The sequence below is a fragment of the Heterocephalus glaber genome, unplaced genomic scaffold, assembly GCF_053883595.1.
Source record: "Heterocephalus glaber isolate CG9 unplaced genomic scaffold, H.glaber_assembly_v1.0 deba00001509, whole genome shotgun sequence".
In the NCBI taxonomy this organism is placed as follows: Eukaryota; Metazoa; Chordata; class Mammalia; order Rodentia; family Bathyergidae; genus Heterocephalus; species Heterocephalus glaber.
In genome coordinates, this window is record NW_028258325.1 from 40,646,415 (window position 1) to 40,673,851 (window position 27,437).

Consider the following 27,437-nt stretch of genomic DNA (forward strand, 5'->3'; position numbering starts at 1 on the left):
GCAAGACCCTATCTCAAAAACAAAACAAAAAACAAAAACAAAAAAACCCACTAATATCAAAAATGTGGACATAGGGTAGGGCATCTATGCACATTAAAAAAAAAAAATCTAGCATGCCCAGTTACTTCTGATTGAAACTATATGTGTATCCTTTGCCCTCAAGTTCCATGTCCAGTCTCGGATTTCTGACCAGTAACAGTACTGTGCTCCTGAAATTTTTTTTTTTTACCTAGAAACTCTAATAGCTCTAAGAAGATAAAGATTTTCAAAAATCATGTAAATCAAGGCCCAAAGAAATGAAATGGCTATTCTAACCCCAGAGTAGCTTAATACAAATGATTCATTAGAAACAAGTTGTTACACTCAGAGTCCAAGCCCACTCTAAACAGGGGAAACAATGAGCAAATTAATTAATAATGAAAGAAAAGAAAGTAACATTGTTGGGTAGTGAGTGCCCATCCACTCACCAGCAGGCGCTGTGTTAGGAACTATCACACATGTCTCCTTTAATTGTCTGGAAAATCCCAACTAGGGTTGTGATATGAAAAGAAGTCTTATCTTTCTAATTTTCCTTAGCAGACTTCCACACAAAATCTCTTGTGACCTGGCCTTTCAAGAGACCTATTGTGTTGGTTGCCTTCAGCCACCTTCAGCGGTGAGTCCACCGGAGGGTGTGCTTGGGTGACAGTAGGTAGTTGTGGAGCTCTTCGAGTGGCTCAAGCCACTCGAGGCCTGGTTTACCCGAAAGTGGAATCTTGGGGCAGGGCTAAAGGGTTCAAGTCAACTGAGAGGACATGGCAGAGAGTGAAGGCAGGGAGAAGAGAGAAGAGACCTTGTGATAGGCCTTAGAAGAGTGACTAGGGAGAGAGAACAGATACTGCCAAAGGAGCAGTCTGGCAAAGTAGTATTAGAGGGAGCACGTACCTGTGTCATCTGCTTTCCTTCAATGGAGTCTATTGTACGCACCAAAGCTTTTGGAACAATCTATTTCAGGGTGAGAGGTACTGAATTTGACTTTTAGGTGGGCTTACATTAGTACCAAGGCCAACCAAAGTTTTCTCATTCCTTTGTATCTGATTCCTGGCTTTCAATAAGCACCTGTTTTAATATTGCAACTCATATCACCTAGTGCCACCTGCTGGAAGCATATGTTATGTGCAAAATAAGTACCCAAGGGAGGATGCTCAAGGGAAACTCCAAATTTAAAAAAGATTTAGGACTCATCCCAACTCCCCCACTTTCTACCTGTAAATTAATCTTCCCATCTGCACAATGATGATCTCAAAAAATGATTAAGAGCTTTCCTTTCTTCCAAACCCATATTTGGGTTTTTTTGTTTTTTGGTTTTTGGTTTTTTGGTTTTTTGGTACCGGGGATCGAACTCGGAACCTTGCCAAACCTATATTTGTAATAAAAACAGATGTCAAGGAAAACTTTAACAAACATGCCTAATGTTCTTACAAAGTACAGCATGAACCTAGTTTTTATCTTTTCTAAAGCATATCAAAACTTGAGCCAAAATGTAGTAATTTGTCTAGATAGTAAGTCCAATTTCTCACTCACTGAAAATCTAATGTCATTGTTAAAAGTAAATGTTCCACTAAGGGTTTGTAATAAAACAAGTACCATGTGAGTGTTTGGCTTCACAGTATCACTATTTTTTTTTTAAAGTGGCCATACAAAACAAAACAAGCTTAAGAAAAAGAAGTTCCTGTATCAACCATGATAAAGATCAGAGCTCTCTTTATTGCAACAGCTGTCAAATATGTTACTTTCTTTTCCTTTTACAGACCAAAAACAGTATCTACACTATAAAACTGCCAGAATATCCCTGATTTTCATACGTTAACCATAGTGCACACTGTAAAGGAGACTTACTCATATATTTCTAAATTGGTGAGTTTGTTTTCAGTCACATAATTGCTTGGGATTAAGCCTTCATTCCTAGGGAAAAAAAAAAAAGAGAAAGCAAAAATCAAAATATTGGGCATGTTTGTAACATTACCATGACAAAAGCTCTTTTAAAAACCCAAAGATGCAAGCCAAAATCAAATTCATTTTACTGATTAAATTGTTAAAAGAAGAAAAAAATTCTTTTTTTTTTCATTTCTATCTCAACAAAAAATTTCGGTACAAGAAATACTAAGAGCTCAATTTATAGGGTGAGTAGTTTGAAAGATTTTATGACCCCATATTTCCATTTTCTCATATTCCATTCCCTTCTTTCCTTTCCCCTACGCCTCCCACTTTCCCTTCCCCTTTGGCCCTTTTCTTCCTATTTCACATTATCTGTTATACCTTTCAGTCCTTATCTACACTTTCAGTTTCTCACACTAGAGAAACTATTCAGTATTTAAACATGTGTGTCCTATTTATTTCACTTAAGAGTATCTCCTCAATCAATATGCATCCATTTAGCTATAAATGTCTCTAATTTCTCATTTTTTGTGGCTGAGTAGTATTTCATTTTATTAAACACACACACACACACATTTTCTTTATGCAGTCTCCAGTTGATGGGCAATTGGGCTGCTTCCAAGTTTTAGCTATTACAAATTGTGCTGCATGGGTACACATATATCACTGTGGTATGATTCTTTTTTTTTTTAACCATGTTACTCACTTTTATTGTTTAGATAGCAATCAAATCATACTTCAAGGCTTCCTATTAACAGAATAAAGGTTTGTCTTTTGTTATAAATAAATTTTAATGTGTTTTAAAATCCTATATTTAGGAAGTGAATCAGGGCAAGGATCACTTTTTTTGTTGGTTTGTTTTTGGGGTTTTTTTTGGTACCGGGGAACTCAGGTCCTTGTGCTTGCAGGGCAGGCAGCGGAACCACTGAGCTAAATCCCCAGCCCAGGGCAAGGATCACTTTTTTTTTTTTAATTGGTACATTTTAGGTATACAATACATTTACATTTATCATTGGGTGTTTGTACCTGAACATTATGTATTTAAGTTCTTATTTTTTTCCCCATTACTTATGCACCCTCCACCCCTACCACCCTTCCCTATTTACATAGACTTTGTTTCCATTTTTTTTTTCTTAATCATAATTTTTCCTCTCCTTTCTTCCCTTTCCCCTTCCCCTCCCACCACCCCTCCACCTTTGGACCTTTTCCTATTTCAAATTATCAATTATTTGTTTTAATCATTTTCATCCTTATTTACACTTTCAGTTTCTCACACTAGAGATACTATTCAGTATTTACACATGTGTGTCCTATTTATTTCACTTAAGAGGATGGCCTCAATATGCATCCATTTAGCTATAAATGACTCTAGTTTCTCATTCTTTATGGCTGAGTAGTACTCCATTTTATAAAAAAAAAAAACACACACATCATCTTTATCCAGTTTCCAGTTGATGGGCCCTTGGGCTGTTTCCAGACCTTAGCTATTACAAACTGTGCCACTATAAACATAGGTGCACATATATCACTGTGGTATGATTCTTTTAATTCTTTGGGGAAGATACTTAGTAGGGGAATAGCTAGGTCAAATGGGACCTCTAGTCGTAGTTCTTTGAGGTATCTCCATACGGATTTCCACAGTGGTTGCACCAGTCTGCACTCCCACCAACAATGGAGCAGGGTTCCTCTTTCCCCATAGCCTTGCCAGCATTTGTTATTAGTTGATTTCATGATAGCAGCTCTTCTTTCTGGGGTGAGGTGGAATCTGTGTTTTCATCTGCATCTCTCAAAAAACCAGTGATGTTGAACATTTTTTCATATGTTTATTTGCTATTTCTACTTCTTTGTGTGAGAAATGTCTGTCCATTTCAGATGCCCATTTTTGGATTGGGTCTTTAAATTTGGGAGGTCTGATTTTTTTAAGTTCTTTATAGATTCTACATAGCAGACCTTTGTCTGAGGAACAGCAGGTGAAGATTTTTTTCCACATTGTGGGTTATCTCTTCACACTGTTGGTGATTTCTCTTGCTGTGCAGAAACTTTTTAATAAAATGGAAACAGAGTCTTTGTAAATAGGGAGGAATGGAGGGGTTGAAGGCAGGGCAGGGGAATGGGAAAAAATAAGAATTAAGAGAGATTATGTAGAGGTGCAAACTTCCAATGATGAATGTCATTATATTGTATACCTAAAATGTACCAATAAAATTAATTTTAAAAAATTAAAACTAACAACACAATAACTATACATATTTATGGGATACAATGTGATATTTTAAATTCATGTATACATTATGAAATGATCAAATCATCTTTTAAAAAAAGATTTTATGGCCCTAAAATATTTTCAAAGCAGAAAAAGGACACTGAAATGATCATTTGAAGTCAGAATGAGTGACGAGGCTAAAAGCACCAATTGCAAAAGACACTAGCTTCAGTGTGCTGCAGCATAGTTCATAACATAGGTATTCTAATTGGCACTCCCCTATTATAAGCAGTGCTTTAAAGGAATCCTTAAACATGGGTCTTTGTGCACAGGAATATTTCTCTAAGGCTGTTCAATCAAGCAGGGAACTGCTAAGACACCAAACATGTACATCTTTCAGAAGATACAACAAATCACCCTCCAAGTAAGATATAACATTTACACACCTATTAGCAGGATACAGGTTTCTTACTTCCTATACCTTCACCAGCATTGGCAAGACATTATTTAAAACTAAAAACAAACTTCAGAACAATGCATGAAGTGTAATAAGATCTAGGTAAATGAAATTTACACATACTTCAATGCATGTATGTAAGCTTACTGAAAATGATCAATAAAGGTATTCACTAAATGGGTAACTGTGTACTTTTGGGAAAGAGACTGGGTTTAGAGGAATGGCAAAGAAGAATCCTAGCATTGTTTTAGGAACTATTCACTTAAGTGTAAAAAATAATAATACAATGCTTATTTTAAAGGCTGAGGGATGCCAATAGTATACAGACAGGTATAGCTAACTACACAGACCTGAACTTATTAATGCCTCTTTTTCCACTAAAAACTCTCCATCATATGTTCAACCTAAACTCAGAACTGTTCAGGGTCAAATCATCAGGAAAATATAATTAAGGAAAGAGGTATGGATTTGAGATGCATAATACATATTGGTAATCTCCAAATCCAAATATTGGCAATCAATACTAACATTCTCTCCCAAGGAGTTCAGTCCTCAGAATGTTTCTAATCTCAGAACTACAGACATTAATAATCTATTGCAATGAATAAATTAGATTCCATTCTATTTCTTGCACCAAATAAAATAGTAGATTGAAACTAATAAATTTATTTATTTTCCTCCCCAGATATTTTTCTTTCCAAGTTAATTCCACAACTACTGCAATAGTTGTTTTCAAAACTAGTCATTGTAGAAATATAAAATTGATAAGGTACTATTTCTAGTCTTCCCTTAGAGTTTAATGTGCAAAAAGGCAAATTTCCAAGTAGAAATCACATGGTAGCAATTACTATTTCCATTTTACAAATAAAGATACAAAAGCTCCATGTGGGTAAATGACTTGCCCAAGGACACACAGTAGCAAGCAAGGACGTCTTTGCCTCAAAGTGGCAGGAGCCAGAATACATTTTTCCCCATTTACTGTCCACTTGCAAGCTCTAGCTTTAATTACAGCACAGTAGGCTATTTTAACTGTCTTCCTTCTTTCACTTTCTTCTAGAACATTCATTCACTGTTAATTGAGCACTTACTATGTGCAGAGCATGATTTTAACTTCTGGCCTTGGCAAAGAGCAGGACTTCATGGTCCTGAGACTGCCTGAACTCGCTGTGCTCTAAATCCTCTCTTGTAGGTTGAGAAAGGGAGGAGGCCACATTCTATTCCATGCAGACTTACGAACGTGGACAAACCAAACCACTAAAGAGTCTTTCTATGTTCTGAAGCCTTTAGGGGTTGGAGCAGGAAGCATTTGACAACAGCTAAGCTACATGTCTTACCCCAAACGGTCTCTCGCCTTCCACCAGTGAGGATCGTACTTCTCCAGTACCAGGTACTCCTCTGCTCTCTTCAGCGCTAAATCACAGGGTTCCCGGGGCTGAAAGTCATACAGTGCCTTGACCTGGATCCTCTCCTCCATGAGCACAGAGGCCGGCAGGGGCGGTAGGGGCTTGTGCTTCAATGGCTGTGCAAGGCCCCTGCTGGACTAGAAAATCCAAGAGGTGAGCTCTTTCGCTGTCTTCTTAGTTATTTACACTCAGACAGAACAGAAATGTGGCATAGTTGCTGATTTCCTCACTTCTCCTGTCCAGCTACCCTAAGCAGAAGCCAGGGTGGACTAATCCAAGAAACAAGGCCTTGTGGCCAGCACCGCACTCCTGCTTTTGTAAACTTCTGACCTCACGAGCACTCTCACCAGGATTTTTTGGATTTTGCTTGTCACAGTTCTTAAAAGATGATTATTCTTCAATAGTTTCATGTTAAGGATTCTTCTCTTTTGAAGAAGAAAATGGCCCTTCCCTTTCCTGTGCTGTAAGTTTGGGTTTGGGTTTACCTCACTGCTTCTCCCAACACTGAATGTGACGCCTCACCTCAAAATGGCAGAAGCCAGAATACATTTTCCCCCTTCGCTGTCCACCTTCAAGCTCTATCTTTAAATACAGAACAGTAGGCAGTTTTAACTATCTTCTTTCTTTCACTTTCTTCTAGAACATTTGTTCACTGTTAATTGAGCGCTTATTATGTACCAAGCATGATACTAAGATCTGGGCTTGGCACTAAGCAGCATTTCATGGGGCATAGACTTCCCTGCGAGAATGATACTCACTTGCTTCTTACTTGACAGTTCACTGAACCATGGCCTGCGATGCTGGGTATATTTTTCTGAAGTTTCTTCATCTTTGCTCAGGCTTATTTGTGTTCTCACTTGTCTGACATTGAAAAGCAATCATGTTACAAATGATTTTTCATATAAATAGTGTCCACAGATCCATTAGATTAACACAAAAATATTAGACACATCTGAAATACTCAGACCCCACTCTCTCTCCTTGGGTAAATTGCCAGCTCTCAGAAGTTAAATTTCTTTGTCTGAGAACTAGAGATGCTAAGAGTATGTAGAGTTGTTATGAAATAAAACTGAGAGAACACTTCACATCCCCGTACAGAGTCTGATGTGTATTAGGGGCATGAAATCACAGTCATGCTCACGAATAGTTTACCCTGTGTTAGGCACTCTGCTTATCATTTTATGTGTACTACCTCATTTAATAGTATCTATTCTGATACCTAGCATGGTGTTGAGGTTAAGAATATGACTTTCAATCCCAACTCCACCAGTTCATAATGTGGCCTGGGGTAAACTCGCTAAGCCTCAATTTCCTCATCTGTAAAGTAGAAATTGTAAAAAGAATTGTGTAAATGAATAAACTTCTTAGCATAACATCTAATATATAGGACACTTATTAAATATTAGTTGTTAGTATTAATAGGATGCCTTGGATTTGATTCTTACACTGTCATTTACTGGGCACCAAAGTATAAGGTACTCTAGTGGTGGGGGGAAATGCAGATGACAAAGACAGGATTCTTCCCCTTAAAGTGGGAAGAGTATAGCATGGGACCCTAGACATGTATCCAGTGCACATGAAATAAACATTAGAGAACCAAGCTGCAGGCCTTCGGACACAATACAACGGAAGGAGGAATTGTATGGAGGCAGATGGAGGAAGAATCACCACCCACCTGACATTTGACCCACATCTTTACATGAATGCCATTCAACAGGGAGAAAATGGGAGAAGTCTCCCTGGCAGAGAGAGCAATAGACACAAAGAAACATGACAACTCAATAATGAACAAAGACACGTGAAAGAATTCATTTCCGAGACTGCCCTAAAAGGCAAACTTACCGTTTCTGTACTGAGCAGCAGCAGCAGCAACAGAAAATGGACTGGAAGGTGTTATCTGAAAAGCAATCAATCATTGTCACTATTAGGAAAACACAAGTCCATGACCTTGGTGAGATAGGGCAGAGGGATTGTGCCAAAAGCGGAGTCCCAGGGGCACATGAACTATCCTGACCATGCCTGCCTTCACTAGCGGAAGATGAAAAACTGTCACTAAAGCCAAAAACTAAGTTCCTGGCACCCTGGCCAGTGTGGTTTCCCTTCTCAGGCTCTTCTCCCCATCTGGTTTATGTATTTGCTCGGCCTGTGAATGATAAATGACCAATATATTTTTCTTCACCTTTGTCAGGGCTAATGTTAGCTAACAAATGTACAGAGCAGTAGTATTTTAAAAAGCAGTGTTCTCCTAGGAAGTCTGCTAGCAGTGATTTTTAATTAGGACCAGCACCTTTCTTTAAAATTTTTTTTATCCTTTTATTGGTACATTTTAGGTGTACAATATAATGACATTCATCATTGGAGGTATGCGCCTTTACATACTCTCTTGGTTCTTATTTTTCCCCCTTCCCCTGCCCTTCCTTCAACCCCTCCATCCCTCCCTATTTACAAAGACTTTGTTTCCAGTTTTTCATTTTCTCATATTAATTCCATTCCCTTCTTTCCTTTTCCCTATCCCTCCCACTTCCTCTTCCCCTTTGCCCCTTTTCTTCCTATTACACATTGTCTATTATACCTTTTAGTCCTTATTTACACTTTCACTTTCTCACACTAGAGAAACTATTCGGTATTTACACGTGTGTCCTATTTATTTCACTTAAGAGTATTGCTTCAATGTGCATCCATTTAGCAATAAATGTCTCTAATTTCTCATTTTTTATGGCTGAGTAGTACTCCATTTTATTTTTAAAAAACCACATTTTCTTGATCCAGTCTCCAGTTGATGGCCATTTGGGCTGTTTCCAACTTTTGGCTATTACAAATTGTGCTGCTGTGAACATGGGTGCACATATATCACTGTGGTAAGACACTTTTAATTCTTTGGGGAAGATACCCAGCAAGGGAATAGCTGGGTCAAGTGGGACTTCCAGTCCTCGTTCTTTGAGGTATCTCCATACTGATTTCCACAGTGGTTGCACCAGTCTACACTCCCACCAGCAGTGGAGCAAGTGTTCCTCTTTCCCCACGGCCCTGCCAGTATTTGTTGTTGGTTGATTTCATGATAGCAGCCATTCTTTCTGGGGTGAGGTGGAATCTCAGCATTGTTTTCATTTGCATCTCTCGAATGACCAGTGATGTTGAACATTTTTTCATGTATTTATTTGCTATTTCTACTTCTTTGTGTGAGAAATGTCTGTTCATTTCAGATGCCCATTTTTGGATTGGGTCTTTAAATTTGGGAGGTCTGATTTTTTTAAGTTCTTTATAGATTCAAGATAGTAGACCTTTGTCTGAAGGACCACTGGTGAAAATTTTTTCCCACGTTGTGGATTGTCTTCACATTGCTGGTGGTTTCTCTTGTTGTGCAGAAGCTTTTTAGTAAAAAGAGATCCCACTTGTTGATTGTTTGTGCCAGTTCACGGGCAATCTTTAAAAATTTTTTAAATAAAAAATAGGCTCTTAAATTTTTTATGGATTAAGTCCAAATATAAACTGAATGTTTAAAGAAAGAATTAACTAACAAACCTGGGCTGTGTGTGTGTGTGTGTGTGTGTGTGTGTGTGTGTGTGTGTGTATATATATATATGGAGGATACCAGGGATCGAACTCAGGACCTTGGACTTTCGAGACAGGCGGCGGCACCACTGAGCTAAATCCCCGGCCCTGTTTATCTTTTTATTATGAAGATTAGCCTTGATTTAAATGAAATGATTTCCCTTTTTAAAGATCATCAAAAAGTTCTGAATTTTAGAAGGATGTTTTATTTTCATAGAACCTGCATTTCCCAGCCTGCTTATGCTCCTATTGACACCTGAAAAGAAAGGATTGGTATGGCTGCAAAGCATATTAGAGATGAGCATGAACTTTGAGGTTGGACAGACCTGGATTTTAATCTTACTATGGCTGACTGTGTCTTGGCTAAGTCTCTTAACTCTCTCTTAGTTTTCCATCTGTAAAAATGTGAGAAACAATACCTATTCTCTCTGGGAAGTCTTATAAGGCATAGGCTAGTCTCTAATGTTGTGATACGGAGTAAATTTCTTAACTGTTCTATGCTTCAGTTCCTTCATCTCTAAAGTGGGAATGACAGGATACATAACATTCAAAACTATTGTGTGGGCTAATTGGATCAACTGTGTGAACCACCTAGAACAATGTGGGATATATTAAGAGGGTGAATGAGAAGACCCATTGCAATAGGATTGTTCTGACTGTTAAATTGGGTATCATCTTGAAAGCCCTTGGAACATGAAGGAAATACTGCTGGTAAGGATCCCAGCAAGAATCAGAAGGCACACTCAAATGATAGTAAGCTGAGAAAACCTTACTTATAAACGGAGGTAATTAGAGAAGTAGGCAGAGAGTGACAAAGCTACGAAGATTGTGCAGGAACCCGGCACAGACGGACCAGACCAAAAGTGACGAAGCTTAGAGCCTAGGAGGAGAGGAGATCTGCGGTGCCAGCCACCGTGAAAACAGCAGTTGCCACCCATCAAGGGACACAGCCCAAGTCACCTTCTCAGGGAGGAACCAAGGAGGGTAGATCTCCTTACCTCCCACCCTGTCCTCCCTCCCTCTCTGCCTAGGTTCCTCATTGGCCAAACCCAATCAGAGGCCAGATTTCTGTACACAGTCCATGCAGGAGCACAGAGCAGGCTGGAGAAGCGTGGAGAGTGGATCCGGGAGGAGAGGGGTGAACAAGGCAGCCACCACAGTCCACCTCGCAGCATCCACTCTTGTCTTTCATCTGAGTAAGAAGTTTGTGTCCCCAGAAGAGGAGACAAATTTCCATCAGCTCCTACATTATCACAAGGTGATGTCAGTTTAATCAAACTCCCATCTGAAACCACTATCCATTAACCACTATGAGGATTTTGCAAGGTACAGAGGAAATAAGAAAAAAGGATAAAATAAAACACCCACAATTGCCTGTTACCTCTGTAGCTGTCCTGAGTCCCAAGTTGAAAGTAACAGACACTGCCAGTATGCATTCTTTGTTCCCCCTTGCCTCCGTCAAAACCTTGGCTGAAGAGGTGCTTTATCTGGTAAAATGGCCCAAATATTCATTTCCGTGGGGTGTGGGTCCTTGTTTGGTCCTGTCTTCTGGGGTTGTTATAGTAGTCCATTGATCTATCATTATTAGAGACATTAAGGAAACTAAGCCAGTGCATTCCCTGGGTTCCCAAGTCCTCTTTTGTCCCCAATTCCAGCTCAAGAACCAATTCAATTGGCCATCAGGATAATTTACCCTTCAGTGCCTGTCAATTCCATGGGACAAAGAATCCCACAATGGCCAGAGGGAAGTTTCGATTCCCAATACGTTACTCCCTAGTGAAAGGATCCTTCCGGAAAATAGAATCCTCAAACCACCAGACCCAAGGTCACAGAGAGTTATTCGATCAAATGGTGAGAGGGCCCCTACAGTCTCTAATCTCTTGGAGCCTGACTCTGCTGCTGGTTATTGCACCCTCTAAGACACCACCCAAACACTGCAAGATGTTCTTTCAGATGGCGTAATAATTGAGGTTTTTCACAGGCCTTTTTCTGTGCTATCAAGCCAGATGCTACTGAGTTACGGAACACATGGTAAAGTAGACCAAGCAAACACGAACAGGACTTATAAAAGATTGACTGCACAGAATGATTAATCTTGTCAACTTCTGGTTATATTTTCCCATTCTACCTCAATTCTAAGAGTTTCAGCCATGTATCTCTCCCCCAGACCCCTTGTCACCAATCTAAATTCCTGATTAGCAGGCTAACTTGTTTGGTCAAGAGTCAATATTCAATCAGTGCCACTGACTTTGTCGCTAATGAAGTGAAGTTACCCTTCCTGAAGTCCTGGGAGGACTTTATTTCAACGTGATGTGTCAGGCTACCTCTGAATGGGATGGTAGAACAATGGCTGTTTATTTCTTATTGGTACAGGCTCACAATACAGATCTGTCTGAAAATCAGGCCTGAGCTTTTTCCTCCACTAGCTGATGAGACCATTGATGCGTGTCAAAGGAGAAGCCTCAAAAGCAGGTAATTCATGAATATAAGTCTCCTGCTGATGAAGCTATCTTAATATGCTGGATCCCTCTTCCATATTATGATAGATCACTTCTGCATGCCCACTTTCATAGTTCATTGCATCAGGTAACACTAAGCTCATGACAGGAAGTTTAGATGACGTAAGTATTTCATCCATGATTAAGCATTCAGTCATCACTAGTAACAAGCCAAGAGCTACTTTACAAATGGAAAAATCATCAAGAGTCAAGAAATTGTTCCAAATTCCTGGGGATTTGTGCTGTAATTTGCATGCTTGAATTTTCCAAAACTTCCATATGAACAGCATCTTGCCCTCCTATTGCATTCTTTCCCACCTCACTGCCAATTATAATTTGAGTCATTATAATGGCGTTATTTCTCCTAGGAAAGAGGCTATCCCTGTAGCTCTAAATAAAAGACCAAATCAATCTCGGTCCTAACTTGAATATGTTTTCTTGAGCCATTTCTGATACCAACCATGTCAGTTAGGGTTCTGATAGGAAACATGAATTAAATTAGAACCATTTAAAGAGGGTTATTTATGAAGATACAAACTACAAGCTGTGGATAGGGGTAAGGGGTCTGCAAAGGGTGTGTAGGAGCACAGGTGCCACAGCAGTGAAACCGTCACCAATGCTAGGTCCAATAAGACAAGAGGGAAAGAAGCAAGTTGGCTAGAAATGACTTTGAGAGAAGCCATGATCTGAAGTGAGGGATAGATACAGCCAGCTCAATGTGGCCTTACTACAACTTCCTCCAGAGCATCTCCACGAGTGGAATCTAACCAGAGGGTTTGGATGCATGGTAAACTAACCCCTACATACTTTTCTTAGCCAGGATAAAATGTAGGGTAGAGAGGAATGAATAACAAGAGCTAAGGATCAGTGTGCCACGTGTAGACTGGCTACTGCATTTAATCCCTCTTTCATCTTTCAGTAAAAGAGAATAGAAAAGAGTAAAGATACGCAGGACAGTAATCAACACATATTAGTTCCTTTCCTTCCCAACCTACATGCATGCACTGGCCTTCCTCTGATTTGGACATTACCATTGCTAATTCTTCTAGCCACTGATGTTGTATGTCCAATGACAAACTTCTCGTCTAGATATACAGTTCAAGTTCAACACCAGGCAAGTTCCCTATGCTGTTTTATCACTCATCCTGATTTAATAACTTTCTCTCTCTTCCTTTCCTGCACTCAGAAACCACTCATTTCCTAAGGCTGATTTCTGGAAATAAAAATACAATGCATCACTGATTCCTAAAAATCTGTGCTACATCATGTTATTTGGTTTTTGAATTTTAGCTGCTTCTGACTGTCAGTTTTCATCTAGTATGTCTGAATGAGTAAATTGAAAAGAATACATTTCTCGGAGAGAGGTTATGTTAGCACTCAGGGGCTTGTCTCCTTTGGCAAAAGTGGGTCTAATTTATATTCTGACCAATTTATTCCAGCAGTGTTTTAGAGATCCATTAGCTCTGTATCCATCTAGGCCCAGGAGATGCAAAATTAAATGCAGGTTACATAATGAGTAAGGCAGGTCTGAATATAATGTAGATTGTGGCAAAGTGCTATGCCCAAGCCCACTTGGAGGCATTCAAATTTAAAAATACTCCCTCCCTCTTCTATATCAACATTTTCCTTCTGTATTGGATCATTTCCCCATCAACATACAAATATCCTGTTACTTCTGCCATTAAAACAAAGCAAAACAAACTACTCAATAATCTTATTTCCTTCATTTTGTTGCCTGTTATAAAATCAAGAAATGAGTAGTCTATGCTTGCTACCTTCAGTTTCTGTCTTTCCATTTCTCTTAATCCATTACAGCCAAGCTTTGAAGCTACTACGTCTAAAAACTGCTCTTGGTAGGTGTACTTGTGACCTATGTAATGCTAAACCCAATGGTCAGTCTTAAACACTTACCTTCCTTGACCTCCCAATAGCACTCAGCACTATTGCCCTTAGGTTTCCTCCTTCTCAGTCCCCTTGCTGCTTCCTTCTCAGTCTCCCTGATCTTTCAAAGCATTTGATCTCTTCCTTTCTCATCCACTCTTTTCATTATCTCATTCTCTTTTAAAACTCCATTTATTAGCTGATGGCACCAAAATGTACACATCTAGCCCAGTTCTAATGAATTCCAGACTTGCATACCCAAATGTACTCTCAAATGTTCCACTTGCATTTCTAGTAGACATAGAAAATGAACTTGAGATGAAATCTGAACTCTGTTTATTCCTCCCTCCCACAGATTGCTTCACCTACCCTTCCCCACCTTGTCAAAAGTGATCCCATCTTTCTGGTGACTCAGGCCACTGATCTATTTGTGACTCTTCTCTTTCTTTTGCATACCCTGGGCCAATCTGCCAGGAAAGCATGCTGAGTGTACCATAAAAAAATTACAACTCCAAGACTTTCCTCTTTAGATGATGAGAGAGTTCTGGAGATGGATAATAGTGATAGCTCTACAATAATATGACTGTATTTAACATCACTGAACTATACACTTGAAAATGAGGAGAAATGGCAACTTTTCTGTTAAGTGCATGCTATAATACAGAGCTTGAATGTCTTCTAAAAGCTTCTTCTCCAGACTGTCTCCAGCCTGTGCTGCTATTGGGAGACGGTAGAACCTTTGGGAGGTGAGGCTTAGTAGAAGAAAGTTAGGTCACTGGAGATGTCCCCTTGTAGGGAATATTGAGACCTCAGTCCCTCGCGTATGTCTTTTTGCTGCCCTGCCACCATGAGGTAAATAGGCCCTTTGTCACATGTTCCTGTCATGATGTTTTTCCTCACCACAGGCCCAAAGCAATAGAGCTGAGTGACCATTTTCTGAAATCCCTGAAACCATGAACCCAACCTTTTAAGTTGATTATCTTGGGTACTTTTCCCCAGTAACAGAAAGCTAACACAATATATTTTACCCAAAACACACACATGTGCATGCACAGAATCTTACAGCTTTTCCCCACCACATCTGTAACTACTATGGTTAAACCACTATCATCTCATCTGACTTACGTGAATAGCCTCCTTCCTGTGTCTATCTTTACACTTTGTTTTTTTCTCAGCACAGCAGCCAAAGTGATTAATTTAAACCTGTTGAATCATGTTACTCTTTGTCTGCAAACTCCACTTGGCTCTCCATTTCACTCAGCTACAGTCAAATTTTTCACAGTAGCCTATAAAGCCCTCTGTGATCCAGTCTCCTGTGGCCTACTGGCCTGAGCATGTGCTAACTTCCCCCAGGCATGGTGCCCACCTTGGTCCATGCCAGGCCTGCTGTCACTGTGGGCTCTTTGTCTTCCTTTAGCCTCCAACACTCTTCCTTCAAGGACCTGAGCTCCTAACTCCCTTCACTCCCTTCCAATATTTGCTCAAACCTCACCTCCTCAACAAGGAGTACACCCTATTACTATTACCCTATAACTATTACTGCCATTTTCACTCCTAACTTTGAGATTTCTTACTCCGCTCTATTTCTTTCTTTTTTATGATATTTCTCACTTTCTAACATACTATCCAATTTATTCATCTTAATTTTTTACCATCTGTCTTTCCTTAGAATATAAACGAGGATCTTTGTCTATTTTGTTTATAGATATGTCCTAAGAAACTAGAGCCATTTTTGACATATAATATATAGTCAATAAATATTTTATTAGAATATTTGTTAATAAATATTAGAAGGAGCACTAAATCTTAAGCTTGCTCAGAACACCCACCTATGTTGATTCAGTCCTAATGGCAATATATGCAAACTATCTGGGAACAGAATAAGGTGCAATAGGAAGCAGTGGACAATAAGGGCAGAAAGATAGAATTAGATTATGACAATGCTTGAAGTAAAGGAAGATTTTTAGTGTCTATGTAATAAGGAATCTTAAATAGATGTTCACGAGGGCTGGGGATTTAGCTCAGTGGTTCTGGCACCTGCCTCAAAAAGACAAGGCCCCAAGTTCAATACCTGGTACCAAAAAAAAAAACCATAGATATTTATGATGGAAAATAATTTGGCCATTGGCCAAAGCAGACCAAACTGTCCTCAGCCTGGAAACCTTTGTAAGATGGACCAGCAAGGTGAGCTATGATGATCTATGACCTCATGTTTTAATATAATCTAAAACCATTTAATATCATCAAAAACAAGCACATATAATGATTATTTTACTTGTTTAGTAATCACTAACATGTTATATATAATCATATTTTTCTATATGCTCAAAATATTTCAAAGCTAAAATTTCTAGATTAAAAGAAAGAACAACCCCACAAAATCAAGTAGGCTTGTGGTTAGTTAGATTGCTATTCTAGGACAGATAACTTCTCAGATGTGATTTTTAGTATATATGCAAAAGGGTTTTTATTTCCCTTATTCAGCCACTGTCTTATCTTTTCCTCAGGCAGAATTTTTATCTTCCTCATTATTCCTAACAAGAAAAACATTCTATCAGTTCCCCTTTCTAGTCTTCCCATGTTCCATGTTCACCAGAGATCTTGGGTTTGTCCTGAGCCCCACCCTTAATATCCAATCTGTTCAGACTGTTCGGCATTATCCTTCTTATCCACCTGCCATAAACCTTATCAACTCACAGCTGTGCTTTTCTGCATTAATTCATTTCATCCTCACAATGACCTTCTGGAGTAGGTGCCACTTTATAGAAGTGAACCTGAACCACAGAGGTTTAAGTGGAGAGACAGACTTTGAACATAGGCATCTGACCCTGGGCTCTCTGCTCTGAGCTGGCCCCTTCAGTTCATTCCATACAGCCATTTCCTAAAAGCCACCCCAGCCAGCTGCTCTTCTTCTTCAGCGTTACATCCTCCCTTATTGTCAAGGTCTTGCATAACCTGACCTACCCTTCTCTGACTCTAGTGTTCACCAGTTTCTACCACATTAGCTTCTTCCACTTGCTCAATTCCTGTACACTTTGCACATTCCTGAAAAAGACTTCCATTTCATCCCAGCATCATCTTGTTTAGGGTTCCCAATGCACATGTAACCTGTCCCACCTTGTGGCCCTTAATTAGGTTTCACTTTCAGTGGTGGTTTCTTTGTTTAGGCTTCATCTCTCACAGTGTTTCTCAATCTCACCGTTATTGACATTTTAGACTCGATTGTTCTTTGTGGTGAGCTGTCCTGCGTATTGAGGGTGTTTAGCAGTATCCCTGACCTCTACACACAGATGCCAGCAGCAACACAGCCTTCTCCCTCACTAACATCCCCTGCAGCAGCACCCTCCAGCCCTGAAAAACAAAATGCTCCCAGACTCGTCAAATGTACCCCTGGGCATAAAATCATCCCAAATTGAAAAACACTGGATTCTTAACACTTGTTAACTTCAATTCCAAGCTCTTGTAAACTTCAATTCTAAACTCCTGAATTTCAGGGACTGTTATACCTTTTTTTTGTCCTCTTCATAGCATCCAGGGAACTCAATAAATGGCTGTTAAATAAGACCTCACCAGGCTCTACACATCACATGAGATCTTGTCTCTCCTTTTCCAATAATTCATTCCATCAAGTAGTATCTCACAGCTTGATGTAGGGCACAGAGAAAGCTAGGTTGAGCATGAACTTTTGACTATGTGCAACAGCACAGTTGAAGAAACTGCACTTCTGGAACTTTAGCTGCCATTTATAGTTGGTCACAAGACTTACTTTTTGTTTTAAACCTATTTTTAAAAGGAAAAGAAAAAAGAGCTTATCCAAAGGATGCATCAAACTAAGAAGCTAACTGAAATTATTTAAAACGCACTGTTATTAGTTTTTTTTCTGTATTGGGAAAGCATATGGGATCAAGCAGCCTTTTGCATCAGACAGATGTGACATCAGATAACTGCTCCATTATCTTGTAGGAGTGAAGTGATTCCTGGCAACTACTCAGATGGCTCATCTGGAAAATAAAGGCAACAAAAACTATCTTCTAGGAATATCTGTTTCCTACTTCTGTCAGCATAGCCCTCACCATATGACAGGCACTATGTATACTAGGATATTACTCTACATACTAACTGACTCATTATGTTACTAACATTGAGATGGGCCCCATTATTACACAGTGCTCACAACAGGACCTATCTTAAACTTAATCAGGTCCAGTTAGTATATGGTGATAACATGACTTATCTCAGTCTTACAGATACATTGAGTAACAGAGAGGTTGAGGATTTGTCCAGATACAAACTAAGAAGCTAAGCCAGAATTCAAGCCCAGAGAGTTTTGCTCAGTCTATGATCGCAACAATGAGACTATCCAATGAATAAGATTACAGTGGACCCTCAAGTTACAACCAGCCTTACATACAAACAACTTGGGTTATGACCAGAATTTTAGTTTTAACTTATGACCAAAGCCTTGAGTTTCGACCTGAATGCTGGTCTTTCCTGTGTGGGGTTAATTAAGAAATTCTGGGCCAGTGTCACTCTAAGAACACTGAGATCTTCCTGGAAGAAAGTGTGGCCTAAAATTATATAGGAGAGAGACTTTGAAGGCTGTGTAGAGGAGCCTGAGCCCTCAACTGACCCTGTGGTTGATGACACTGTCACTATAGCAGAGTCCATGGGCTTGCAGTTAGACAGTGGTAATGTTGAGGAGCTGGTGGTGGAACACTCAGAGGAATTGTCCACAGAGGAACTCCAGCAACTTCTGACTGAGCAACAGAGAATGGCAGCTGAGGAGCTTTCTGAAGAGGAGGGGGAGTATCAACAATCAGTGCAGCAAAGTTCTTCTTCTGAAATAAAGGAAATCCTGAAAAAATGGACAGAGCTACAAGTATTTGTAGAGAAGACCCACCCAGACCGAAAAAAGGTCAATCACTGCATTCACTTGCTTAATGACAATATCATGTCATACTTCAGAATGGTGTTAAAGACAGAAACAGACAACCTTAGACCAGTTTTTAGTTCTGAAAAGATTGAGACCTAGTGAACCATCAGCAGGTCCTAGTGGGCTAGACTCTCCCAAGGAGAGAAAGGACACCAGAGAGCCAGATTCCTGATGTTCTTATGAAAGGGGACTCTCCTTCCAAACAATAACCACCTTTTATTTCATATTCCCTTCCTGGATTTTTTTTTTTTTTTTTTTGCTAGCAGGCATCGAACTCGGGACCTTGCACTTGCGAGGCAGGCAACGGCACCACTGGGCTAAATCCCTGGCCCCTATTCCCTTCCTGGAAACCAAAGATGTCAATTTGAATAGTGAGTATGGTATGAAATTGTTATTTCTGGTAAACTAGGCACATTTTATAATTTTTGGTGAATACACTAGGAAAATTATTGGTGTTTCTGGTAAATTACACAGGCTATACAACCCTTTTTTATTATGAAAATGTTAGTTAAAGGGTGCTTTGGGAGGTTCAGAATGCATTATGTATATCTCCATTATTTCTTATGGGAAAAATAGTCTTGACTTACAACCAACTTGAATTACAACCAGCCCTCATGAACAGATTGAGTTTGTGAGTCAAAGGTCTGCTATAAATAAAATAGCAGGAGCCAAGCAACTAGAACAGAGCAGTTACCTCCCCATATTTTCTCTCACCCAGTTTCCCAGAACTCATTCAGTGAGCATTTACTGAGTATTCAGAGTATATTTAACGTAAACACACAGAAATAGTTGTGGTTTTTCTCCCTGAGAGGCTAAAACAGAGGAAGAAGGAATAAGCCACCGAGAATCTTCAGCCATCCAACTCCCCTCCTCAGCCTAATCTTTCAACCTGACTCAAAAGCAGATGTTCTCTCAACTTGGAATCTTATCAGGAGCTCCTTCTCCACTATCAAATCAGCTCTCAGGAGAGTCTCTGAACTTTATTTTTGCAAGATGAAAATGACTGGTACAATAGTAGCCACCATTGTACCACCACACTTCTTTTAGTGGCATTTACACAATCCCTGTATTGTTCAAGGTGAACAGAAAGAAGTGTCTTTGTTTCATTTTTGTTTTGTTAAATTGGTTCACATGATTATGGAGGCTAGCAAGTCCAAAGTCCTCTGGGGTGAGCTGATGTGCTTGAGATTCTAGGATCATGTTTGGTGAGATACCTGGGCACCATGACCCAGTCATGTTGACCCATAAAATTAACCATCACAACACCTTAAATTTAAATACATAGAACTTAGACTGAGAATTCCTGGTATCAGCCAACAGGCAGAAATATCAGGGGACTAGAGCAAGGCCTTCCCCAGTTCACTGATCTCACAACACATGGCCTGACACCAGCACAGAGGACTATACACCCAAAAACATTCCCCTTGGCCCTCTCTGCAACCTGGAATTTAGAAGGAAAGCTTTTCAAAACTACTTATCTTTCCTGATTCAATAATAAAGACAATTGCCTCTAAAGATCTAGTCCTAGTCTGCTGCTGCTTTAATTATAAGTTATTTTATTTCCCCCTGAAAACCAAGAGCAGTTGTAAGCAGAGAAGCCCGTTGCTCTCGTGTTTATGGATCCAACCCTGCTACCCAGCAAAGGGATTGCAAACAGCTGCTTCCCAATAAATAATTGCATGACTAGAAAAACTCTGAAAGTCAAGTGGCTCTTTAGTGTTCCTTTGCTTGGTATGACTTCCCAAGACAGTAGGCATCTGTATTTATAGATTGAAGTATTGATCTAAAAACTTATCCCAAGAGAAATGTCAATGATTATTAGACCAGTGGTAATTCTCAATTTACAGCATTACAGACCATCCGGATCCATGAGTGAATGGAGAAGTCCCTTCAGCATGCACCCTGTGATCATAGAAATCATGCACTGAATCCTTTTGCTGATTAACTTGCAAAGAGAAAGCTATTGCCCTTTTAGAATATTCCCAATTTAGGCAGGAACTCATGCATAGAAAGAGCCCTTACCAGAAAGCCTAAAATGCACCAAGATGGGCACTGACTATTTGCTTGCAAGGAGGACACATGGGAAGGATATGTTCAGGTTGAGGATTTTCCTAAAGGAGTTGGATTTCCTCTCCCAGGCTTACATCTGCCCTGTTTTTTCAACTACTTCTTATTCCTCAGCAGATGTCTTTAATGTATTCGTGTGCCAGCAAATTGGAAAATGGGCATTGTATCTAGACATAATCTCTGTGACCTTTTGGAATCGGCACATCTCTCCTGGAGCAGGGAGTTGAGCCCCTCATTTCTTTGGTATTGGGATCTTTCCTGGGAAAGCTTCGTCCTCCTTGTATCTAGGCTGGGCATCTATTTGGTTGTAAAAACTGGGCTTTGATTGGGATGCAAAAGTAAAAGCCTTCATTTGTCAGGGCAGCTCCTAAGGTCCCTCCAGGACAGCAAAGCCAGGAGATGAAAAGCCAAGGGGCTAGGGCTGTCAGGGAGGCAAAGCTGCTAACTCTCATTTCTAAGGTCTTGAGGTCACATCAGCGTCAAATCAAGTTCATCCGTGGTGTTTCCGATGTCAGTTTCATTTTGAATCAGTGCCTCAAGTGAAATTCATTACAATTGAATATAGTCATCATAACCAGCAGGTGGCTAGTAATTTTTATTTTAAAATATGGCTTGAAATTACTTAGTTTCAGGAGCTACCTTGAGCTGAAAATCAGGCTTGTTGCCCATCCGGGGTGCTGCACATTGTCGTTTCAAGACAATGAGCTTCTAGTGTAAGCAGCATCTGATGCTGACTGGCTGTAGGGAAGCCTCAAAACACCGTGGCTTTGAATGACCAGAGCTGATCCCGTAATTTCCTACAAGAGATGCCTTACTTTTTTCCCAGAAGTATACAGAAAAGTCAAACTTTCTCACTGCTTTGGCCTGAGGACAAACATATTTTAATTGAGTTAACCCAGATTTTCTGGGAAGCAGAGATTTTTACCTCTGACCAGGAGTTAAAAGGGCTTCTCAAAGCCAAACCATGAAAGCACACCAGTGGGTCAGTGGGAAGGAGAAAATAAGGAAAGAAAGATAATACAGGGAGTTTTTCGTAGACATGTTTATTCAATTTAGAAAGCTCTCCTTTATTCCAAATTCATGCATTTAAAGTGTTAAATTATCCTGTGTGCAAGTGTGCATGCTTTTGTCCATTTGATACAATGTCTACTCATGTAAGAAGAGATGGTCATCAGAAATGTTACTTTTTTTAAACATGTGTTGACAAAATAAGTGAAGAACTCTGTGTTAGACCCCAAACTATTTTATTGTTCAACATTACACTGAAAGAAACCTTAAAGTAGACAGATTTCCTGGAGTAGGGGATTTGTTTATAAGAGGAAAGATTCCCCTGGCTAATGGGACGGTAAAGGGATAAATTAAAGTGAAAGATAAGAATGGAGCTAAAATTGTCTGGGGCCTGAAAGAGCGCATTGTGGAGAAGGGGTGAAAAGACTCTAGAAGTCTGAGAAGAGGGATGGGGCACCTGCTCCTGGGCAACTAGTGCTCCCAGGGGTAGAGTGCTATAAGGAAAGGCAGCTGGTCTCACCAAAACATGGGTCATCTGTTTCCCAGCTACAGCCAGGGAAAACCCCTAGACATTCCCAACACCCGGAAGCACTGCAGAATTTTGGTTTCTTCCCCCTAATGAGCTGTGTGACCAGGACTCTGCAGTTGCCTTCCATACAACCTCTGCCCTCCTCCACACCTCGGAGTCCTGTTTCTTAGAACTCTGTTGTCTGTGGACTCAAAGTTCACAATAATCTTGCAGATATCACACCCAAGACATCTGGCCAGCTGGCAAGGTGTAGAAGTGCCCAGCCAGGCTACAAGGCTGGTACTGGGCCACATTCTGTTCATAGTAACTGGGAGGGCAGATGACATCGGCCAAGGGGGCTCCACAGAGGAATGGCAGGGTCTGCAGTTCAGTGAGCGAGAAGGCTGGGACTCTCACAGAGGCAGTTACAGGTGGTGGCTGCAATTAGTGTTATTATACACTTTAGGCAGTTACAAGAGGAAAGAATGAAATTATTTAAATACACTAGTGTCCACTTTAATACTGAGCCTGTTTTTGAGAAGGGAGATCAACTCCAGACATAGGCAAAATGATAGGGAAAGTAGACAAGTTTCTGATCTGTGGCCTTCCTTGCTTTGGCCACTGGGTTTAGTTTTGAGAACAAAGGATACCCAGACTTAGTGAAATATTTATGATCTCATTGTTCCTGTGTGTCAGGAGTCTAGGAACAGCTTAGCTGGGTGCCTGTGGCTCAAGGTTTTTCATGAAGTTGCAAACAGGATGAGCTCTACCTGAGATGGGAAATCCACTGCCAGCTCACTCTCCAGGCCCTTGGCAGATCTTGGGGGCCTTGCTTCCTCCAGATGGGGTTTCCCCATATGCAGCCTCAGAGGGCTCACAACATGGCAGCTCACAATCCTAGAGAGAGCCAGAGAGCACCGAGACCGGAGCCTGACCTTAGATGTGACATACTTTGTTCTTACCATATCCTAGTCATGAGAAGTGAGGAACTAAGAAGACTCACATATGGGTGTGACTCCCTTGGGAACCGTTTTAGAGGCTGCCTGTTCCAGCCACCCTCCTTGCCTTCATGTTAATAACAAAAGTGATAATGGATGATACTAGCTTAGCAAGGCTGCCGTGAGAGCCAAGGAGCAAGACCCCAAAGAGCTTTAGAAACAGGTCCTGGACAGGTAGTGTGCTCCAAGGGACCAAACTACGCAGGCCAGAAACATTCATTTTAACAGCATTCCAGGCACACTTTCAACATACTAACTTCAGAACCACTTACATAATTTTCTTTCTCTCAACTGAGAAGGAAAAAAAAAAAACAGGCAGAGAAATTAGGCAAAAATGGGCTGTGAGGGAGGCAAGAGGCAAAATTTTCTAACCCTTAGTCACTCCTCCTAGGCCTTGTCATCTACGTAATGTTCCTGGGCTAGGTCTGTCCACAGGGAAGCCTTTAGCTAGCAGAAACCCTGGCTATTCCAATTTCACTTCACCAGTGGAACCTCCCCAGAGCAGTGCCCATCCTCCCCCAGAATCTGCCATCACTCAGCATGGTCCATGTCCCACCTCCCACAGTGCCCTTCTACCCCACGGCAGCTTATGAAGCCAGGTCGCCACCACGGCCCTCACAACAACAAATGTATTTGCAAATACATAAACACTTTTTTATTTTTTGATAATATACCCTGAAGTACCACTGGGCTTTCTCCTTGACAACTGTAAATGCTCATTATTTTACCCAGAAGAAAATGGACTCGTGTCTAGCTGCAGTTTATGGCAGAAGGAAACAGGTGACTCTGACCATCAAATCACATTATCAGCTGGAAGGCATGGTGAGATTGGATCAAAACCATCCCCTTTCCTGCCAGAGAGAATGCTCCTCAAAATAGTCCTCCCATGGGTGGTCTCTTACTTCATCCCCCAGGCAGTCTAAAGCTTCTCTCAGCCCTCATAATTATTATATATATATAATATGTATTATATATATAGTATATATGCTTCCTGTTATGATTTTCAGCCTTTTCTCTCATTCCGACCTTTGGGGAAATGAAGAACCGATGCTTTCACAGCTTTTAATATTTATTATGTCACTGCTCGGCTCTGTTCTGCCAGCAGGGGAGGTGGGGACACATGTTGCTGCTTTTTAACTTTTTCTGCTTTGATCTGCTTGGCCTCTATTTTTGCTAGCAAGCAGCCTTGCTTTTATCTGAGTAGATTAGGGCTGTAAGTTACATCTGGGCAGACACAACTGAAATAGCATGATTTATTTTTTACAAATACTACCAACAAGTGACAATTAAAAATTATAATCAACTGTTCCTATTGCCACCTAAAAATGAGGAATGTAAAAACATTACTTTGATAGCTGGTCTAATCTGATTTGACTGAACTTTAATAGTTTCCAGAGACATTGAGAATTAAAATCAGAGACAGTATTTTTCTTCCCTATTTTTGACTATGTGCACAATAAAGCCCTCTGAGTTTTATAAATTAATCAGCATTTCCAAGAATTATAAAATGTACTGAATAGTCTTCCAAAGCAACAGTAAAATTAAGTTCATGTTGCACAGTCGTTTTTATCTGTGGTTTCTTTGCAAAATCTTGGGGGAAGGTGGATAAAATGCAGTCCTCATTTTAGACAGGAACTTGACATTAAGAAGTGGCTAGCGGTGACCACCAAGGATGTGACAAAGCCAGAACTAGCACTCAGTCTCCTGGCCTGTAACCCTAAGTTCTTTACATTTAATACCATTTTAAAAACAAACACTTCACAACGATTGCACTTCAACACACGTTACAGATGTAAGGATATGATATCTGCTGTTGCATTTGTGTTCTCACTGCTGAGAATTTACTAGCATTCCATCACCACAATAGTTATCTAAATAAGAAACAGAACCCTATCACTATGTCTGGGAAAACTATCTTCAAAGTTCCACTAGTGTGTGCTATGCCAGTGTAGACAAAACGTCCTCTGGTGTACAAAAGTAACACACCCAGAACAAGCCATGAAAACAAGTGACCAAGCGTATCTTACTTACAGGTGGACAGAATCATGGCTGCCTTTCTGCAGGGACACAAAAGATAATCTTCATTTCTTCAGCCAGGCTCCTCTCACAAAAACACATCTTTTAACTGAAATCATCATTCGCCCAAGATGTTTCTCACGGGCAAAGTTAACCCCACCTATTTTCCTATTCTAAAAACCTCAAAGCATGTGAATGACAAACTCATGGCCTACATAAGAAAGTTTAATCATTTGCATCCTGAGGGGGGTTATTATTTCCTCCTTCCTATATGTGTAGGTAGAGACTACAAACAACATTTTCAAGAAATCACAAAATTTTTGTAAAAGGGGCCTCAAAATCAAGTCAGACTGCCCTTTCTGGACATACAATGAAATAAAGAAACAGATAGGATAAGGGACCTGGCCTAAAGTTACACAATCAGTGGTAAAAACAAATGGATTCTAGGTTTTAGAATACCAAGTTCTGTCCCAGGACTCAGGATTAACATTTTAGGGACCTTATTTGGGGGTGCAAGACAATCCAATGATACACATAAAAAAGTGACTACTCTTACAAGGTGACTTAGGCACTGCTGGGAAATATGAAAACAATAATATCAACAACGCAAAATGCAATACAGAGTTTCACTTCATCCCACTGGAAAACACAACCAAAAATTAACTAGTGAAAGGGGCAACTTTAATGAAGACATAGCATATTCACATTGCCCTTGCTATTTCCTGCCTTATAGATTAATATCTTTTTAGCATTCTGGGTACATACTTCTATTTTTTTACTTCATCTTTTGCCTTAGCTATAAAACTTTAAATTTTAGAGAAAATATTAAAGATTTTTGAAGAAAATGTTCCCAAGTATTATCTTTCTTGTTTTCCTATCAGAAGCATTGATGACAGGGTAGGAACTGTAGTTTCTCCTCACTCCACCATAGCCTTGTCCTTCCCACACTCCTCAGATGAGAAGGGAAGGGGCTGAAGAATGGCAGGATAGTAAGGCTCAGCTTCCCTAAGGCCTGCTCCTTGGATGAGCTACAAGTTACTTTCAAGGTGTGTATGTTTTTGTGATGGGGACACAGTTAAATAGGAAGATGAGGAGGCACGTGGTAAACTGTGACACAAATGTGGAAAACTGTGACTCTCTCCCTTGTAAAAAATAAAAAATAAATAAAGTCCAAGAATGAAATGAACACTGTCTTCAGCAGATGGACTCCAGACCACAAAGATGTTTCTCCAGGGTCAGAGTGAAGATGCTACTTGGAGCAGCTGGCTCCAGCCTGTGTGTTCACCAAATGCCTCATGGTGCAGGAGAGACCATGGCAGTCCCAGAGGGGACGGAACTCCTGAAGGAAGGCACCATGTCTTCCTCAGCTTTCTACTCCCACAAATACCAAAAATGTGTTTCCATGGTCTCTACTGGTGAATGAGACAGTATTTTTTCCATGGGGCTCATGAGGACAAAGGCAGGCTCCAATTCAGTTAGTGTCTTAGAGGTGGTTAAGGGTGACAACCCTCCTCAGAAAAAAGGGGCAGCAGGGTTTATGGGGAGGCTGTAACAGACAGTATCGCTGAGGTAGGAGGCAAAATCTAACCAGACCCCTTAGAAATATCTGGAAGACCACTCAGAACACCACTTGCATCTCCCTCAGTAGCTTCCTTTACTCTGCCGCAGCTCAAGCTGGAGGAGGGTTTGTCTTTGTTAACATCACCTGGTCCTTCTGCTCCAGGGCCCTGCACCTCCAGAGTATCAGGGCCCTGGAGCAAATTCTTAAGATTTAGGAACCAATTGATCCCTCTTTTTTTTCATATTTCATTTTTTTTTTCATATTTTCACCTGATTCCAATTGGCTGTGCCCACCGTGGGCAGGTTCACATATCCATAATTCAGGCCCCATGGGGGCTTAGGGTGGAGAGACATGCCCATACATGTCTGCCTAAGTGAAAGGGAGTTAAAAAGGACCCACTTTCCTCTCGCAGATAAGGAATATTTGATCTGCCAG

General features: G+C 40.3%; 1 protein-coding gene across 4 annotated transcripts in view; it reads right to left on the reverse strand.

Annotated features, from left to right (window-relative positions):
• Positions 1–27,373, reverse strand: part of Txk (TXK tyrosine kinase) — a 76,689-nt gene extending 49,316 nt beyond the window's left edge. For 3 of the 4 annotated variants that reach the window (XM_087187571.1, XM_087187572.1, XM_087187569.1), the window contains exons 1-5: positions 10,914–27,373; positions 7,823–7,877; positions 6,739–6,841; positions 5,912–6,117; positions 1,879–1,944 (exon numbers count right to left, since the gene is read on the reverse strand). In XM_087187571.1, the coding sequence (XP_087043697.1) occupies positions 1,879–1,944; positions 5,912–6,117; positions 6,739–6,841; positions 7,823–7,877; positions 10,914–10,968 (485 nt within the window). In that variant the 5' untranslated portion in view covers positions 10,969–27,373. The remainder of the gene's footprint in view (positions 1–1,878; positions 1,945–5,911; positions 6,118–6,738; positions 6,842–7,822; positions 7,878–10,913) is intronic. The other variant, XM_087187570.1, reaches the window with a different exon arrangement.
• Between the last annotated feature and the right edge of the window lie 64 nt (positions 27,374–27,437).